This window comes from Aedes aegypti, chromosome 2 (genome assembly GCF_002204515.2).
Source record: "Aedes aegypti strain LVP_AGWG chromosome 2, AaegL5.0 Primary Assembly, whole genome shotgun sequence".
NCBI lineage: Eukaryota > Metazoa > Arthropoda > Insecta > Diptera > Culicidae > Aedes > Aedes aegypti.
The window spans coordinates 323,112,046-323,116,984 of NC_035108.1; the positions used below are offsets into that span (position 1 = coordinate 323,112,046).

At 41.5% G+C, this 4,939-nt stretch overlaps 1 protein-coding gene across 1 annotated transcript; it reads left to right on the forward strand.

Moving 5' to 3' along the window:
* The first annotated feature begins 3,238 nt into the window (after positions 1-3,238).
* Positions 3,239-4,727, forward strand: LOC5565685 (lipase 1). The gene is made up of 3 exons (XM_001649986.2): positions 3,239-3,984; positions 4,047-4,202; positions 4,267-4,727. The coding sequence occupies exons 1-3, from the start codon at positions 3,307-3,309 to the stop codon at positions 4,648-4,650; spliced, it is 1,218 nt and encodes a 405-aa protein (XP_001650036.2). The 5' UTR covers positions 3,239-3,306; the 3' UTR covers positions 4,651-4,727.
* The last annotated feature ends 212 nt before the right edge of the window (positions 4,728-4,939 follow it).

Below are 4,939 nucleotides of genomic sequence, written 5' to 3' on the forward strand. Positions count from 1 at the left end.
TATGTACCAATTAGTGGAAAACTTTCAAAAATATTTTTGAGAAGGTAATTTCATAAGCTTTAATCGCTGAAATTTTTGAAACGTTTTTTATTTTCGTTTTTGAGTTATGGCCAATTTTGTGGAAAATGACCATATAAGGCAGCGTCCATTTATTACGTAACGCCAAAAATGGAAATTTTTGACCCCCTTTCCTTCGTGGGTGACGCTTTTTGTATGAAAAATTTATTTTATTTTGTATGAGCCGTAACGCTTGAGCTTCCTCCCCCCTCCCCCTAGAGCGTTACGTAATTAATGGACGATGCCTAAGCCTTTTCTTTGAAAACCCATATTTCAATCAAAGCATCGGAAAAACAAAGATTTTTATCAAAGCAATTGCAAATTTTTTAAAACATTTGAAAAAAGATATGGGATTGGTTTTAATGAAGTATAAGTTGGAATGGATGATATTTTTCCTGAAAAATTACACTGCGAAGAAAAACTGAAAAAAAAACTGTTACTGCCTCAATTTTTCATTGAACTGAAAAGGGATTCTTTTTTTTCTATGGAACAAATAAGATTATTATTATTATTTTTAAATTTTATTTATTCAATTATTCAGTATATAACTTACATTTTCATCTTAATACTATCTATTTTTTCAACCCAGTCGGCAAGTTATTCTTCCGGAATTTATCTAGGAACATTCGCAAGGTAAACATCTGGTCCGTTATCGAGCGGCCCTCGCGAAAATCAGTTTAATATTCGCTGACGAAGAACTCCTCGAGCGGTCTCAGTATGTTAAATAGGATGCGCGACAGAATTTTGTGCGCCGAATTCAACAGGGGGATTCATCTGCAATTGGCACACTCAAGCCTGTGCCTTTTCTTGTAGATTGAGGCCATCCAACCAGCTAGTGAGCACTGGGCATTTCTTCATCCTTTCATACTTTCAGAAGTACTCAGTGGATCGACTGGTAAAGCTGCTCACTACCGAGCTTCAGAAGCTCGACCGGGATCTCGTCTTTCCCAGCAGCCTTACAGTTCTTCAGCTCACTGATAGCCTTTTGAACCTCTTTTATGGTCGGTGGGTCCAAAGCTTGGTTGTCATCATCATAGTTCATCCTGTTTCTCGTTACATTTTTATTTTCAAGGTTCACCAATTGCTGAAAGTGCTCCTTCCTTCTGGCAGCCACCGCCATTTTGTCGGTCAGCAAATTCCCTTCTCGATCATTACACATGGCGGGCACTGGTACGGTATTGTGCCGCTCGCCATTGACCGTTGCATAAAATCTCCGCATATCGTTCCTGTTCATGCTATTCTGGGCTTCAGCTACCATATTTTTTTCGAGCTACATTTTATTTTGGTGGTGGATTCGCTTTTCCTTAGCTCTCGCTGCCCTGTACCATTCTGGCACTCTTCATCTGCCACTCTCTTGCACTCTTTATCGAACCAGTTGTTTCGTCTTTGGTGTTGACCAGTGCCAATCATTTCCCGCGTCATTGTTGTCACAGATTCGTGGATAGGGTCCCACAGGCTGTCGACATTTACAGAAACCTTGATTCAACCCAATTGCTCGTTCAGCTGCTGGCGGTACTGTGCAGCAACCCCATCAGTCGACAAGCGTTGGATATTGAAGCGCAGCGTTCTGCTAGTTCTGGAACTCGTGACACTGGTTAACCGTGCCCGAATTTTTCTATGACTAGATAATGATCCGAGACAATATTGAGGATTCGGAAGGTCCTAACTTCCATGATATCTGAGAAATGTTGGCCATCAAGTGGTATATTTGGGACCAGGTATCGCACCTCGGGTGTCGCCAGCTGTGTTTGCGGATATTCTTACGTGCGAAGCAAGTACTGTTAATTGTCATCCCTCTAGTAGCAGCAAAGGGTACTTGTCGCAAGTCGCTATCATTGGTAGCGGAATGGAGGCTTTCCTTTCCAATAAACAAGTGTCTTCTTTACCGATTTGCACATTTGCGTCGTCGATGACTATCTTGACATCTTGTTTTAGGCACTCTCCGTAGGCCTTATCTAGGATCTCATAAAACCCATCCTTCATGTCATCGGGCTAATCGTACGTGTGCCCTTCATTTTCAACAATCAGATTTAAACGCTTAACGGTTTCCTTCGAACAGCACACGCGCGGGCTCATTCAAAGTTCTCACTTTCCATGATCCGACTTTCCAATCGTTGTCCTTTATAAGTTTTCGAGTATGTTGCCGTAAAATCAGTCACCTTTATCAGAGCTTTGGACCTGTAGCTTCTTCTTCTTGGCATTGACGTCCAAGACAGAGCCGGCTTTTCAGCGTAGTGTTCTAAGAGCACTTCCACAGTTATTAACTGAGAGCTTCTTTGCCAAAGTTGCCATTTTCGCATTCGCATATCGTGTAGCAGGTACGATGATACTCTATGCCCAGGGAAGTCAAGGAAATTTCCATCACGAAAAGATCCTGGACCTACCGGGAATCGAACCCCGACATTTTCAGCATGGCTTTGCTTTGTAGCCGCGGACTCTAACCACTCGGCTAAGGAAGGGACCTGTAGCTCTGGTTTTCAATAGTTTCAAGTTTTATCGGGCATGCTATTATGGTGAGCCGTCATGCGCTAGCGCTGTTAGTGATCTTAATAACTTTGTCAATTCTCTGCCAGTGTTGCTACTGGTACAAATAATTTCATGAGTCCTATGAAATAATAATGAGTTGAGAAATTATTCTCAAGTAGTCGTAGCGTTAAACGTCTTGTGTTGTTTTATCTACCAAATTTCATCTCATATCCACGCAGTCGATCAACATTCAAGCAGATGCCTTTTTTGGAACGATTCATCCTGCTGAAGCCCCGTGTCCACGGAATCCTTCGAACGCCGTAGTGCCGGATGACAAATGAGAGAAAACCGAGCACTTTACAAGAGAAGCACGCTTTACAAATATAGAGATGGTGGGTGTGAGCGGTATTCTTCTTAATTCAACACTATTTGAAGTGTTATCTCTTAAGAGAAACACTTATTGAATTTCCAGTTAAACCTTTAGAAACTTACTTCAGAAATGTGCCCTATTTATGGAATTTGTTCCTGCCCTTAAGTTCAAGTACCCCTTCAATCGGACAACCTTGATTGAAAACTGATAATGAAAACATATTCGGAAGCACTTACTATAACTGCAAATTGATAACCATAGATAATGCAAATCTATATCTTGATACGATCGGGGTTGTAATCCAACTGCAAATGACTGATAAGAACACGTTTTAGTTTATTTTTGATCGCTCTAAGTAGTTTAAAGAACAGTACGAGTTAAGCTAGTGTTGACGACAGTTGTCATATTTAGAAATGTGGTCTCTCGTCATTGCCATCTCCTTGCTTGCTCTTCTAGTAAAATTGGAAGCATTTGTTCTGCTCGATGAGAAAAGTCTTCAGGTTGAAGACGCAGACGCAAAGTTGAGTACCGTGGAACTTGCCACGAAGTACGGTTACCGAATCGCGACACATCACATCCAGACCGACGATGGATTCCTTCTGGAGTTGCATCGCATAACCGGAAGTGGATCAACGATGTACGACAAACGGCTTCCGCCGGTGCTGCTGATGCATGGATTGTTCGCTTCCTCGGCTGACTGGGTTCTACTTGGACCGGGGAATGCACTGGCTTATCTCCTTAGTGATATGGGATACGATGTGTGGCTCCCGAATGTCAGGGGAAATAGGTACTCACGGAAACACATCAGCTACACTCCGAATATGAATAAGTTTTGGGATTTTTCGTGGCACGAAATCGCAACGTATGACCTTCCCGCTATCATTGACTATACCTTAAATGTCACATCCAAGGAGAAGCTCCACTATATAGGTCATTCCCAAGGCACGACGGTGTTCTTCGTAATGTGTTCCGAGCGACCGGAGTATAATGAGAAAATTTTGTTGGCTCAGGGACTGGCACCGATAGCCTTCATGGAACATATGAATAGTCCTTTGTTGAAAGTTATGGTTCAAAACCTTGATGCAATTTCAGTGAGTATATAGAGAAGCAATATCGAGAAATAATGTACTTAGAAAAACCTCAAATTTCACAGACTATTGCAGATTTCTTCAGTTTAAATGAATTCAAACCCATTCCATCAGTGGTCCTCGAAGTAGCAAAGTATCTCTGCCCGCAATCAAAACCTGACAACCTGTGCGTGAACATTCTTTTCCAAATTACGGGTGCCAATCCCGATCAAGTTGATCCTGTAAGCGTGCATTGCTTAGCTTAAAATGTATATTGGAATCTAATTTTTATCTCCTGTTTTACAGAAAATGGTTCAACTTCTTTTGGGGCATATCCCAGCAGGATCATCCACCAAGCAGATACTTCACTTTGCACAGGAGGTGCGATCGGGCCTTTTCCAGCAGTATGACTACGGAAAGTTGAAGAACATGTTTGTGTACAATCAACCGGAACCACCAGTGTACAATTTGTCTGAGGTTGTGGCGACTGTTAGCCTCCACTATGGACCCTATGATTATTTGTCTGTCGAGGAGGATGTTCTGCGGTTAGCGAAGCAGTTGCCCAATTTGGTTGAACTCAATCGGATAGATATGGAATTGTTCAATCACTTGGATTTTCTGATAGCTAAAGATGTGAAAGAAATATTGTATGATAAATTGATTTCAAATATTGAACAATACAATTATTGAATAGTAAGTTCTTGATTTACATTCAATATATCGGGTCGCAAGGGTATCCAAAATGTATGCCTTTTTCGTGTATTGCACGAGTGGATCATGTTTATGTCATTTTACTTCACTACACCTACCCAACCGCAAAGCTGTCTAAATATTTAGCGACCTTGTAAAGGAAACTATAATCATATGACCTATCATGAACTTTCAACGATTTTACTTCCCCAATCTCCAGAACATTTTTTCACGCCTCGTTTAATGCCCATATTTGCCAAACGGTACCAGCCCCGATCGATCGACAATA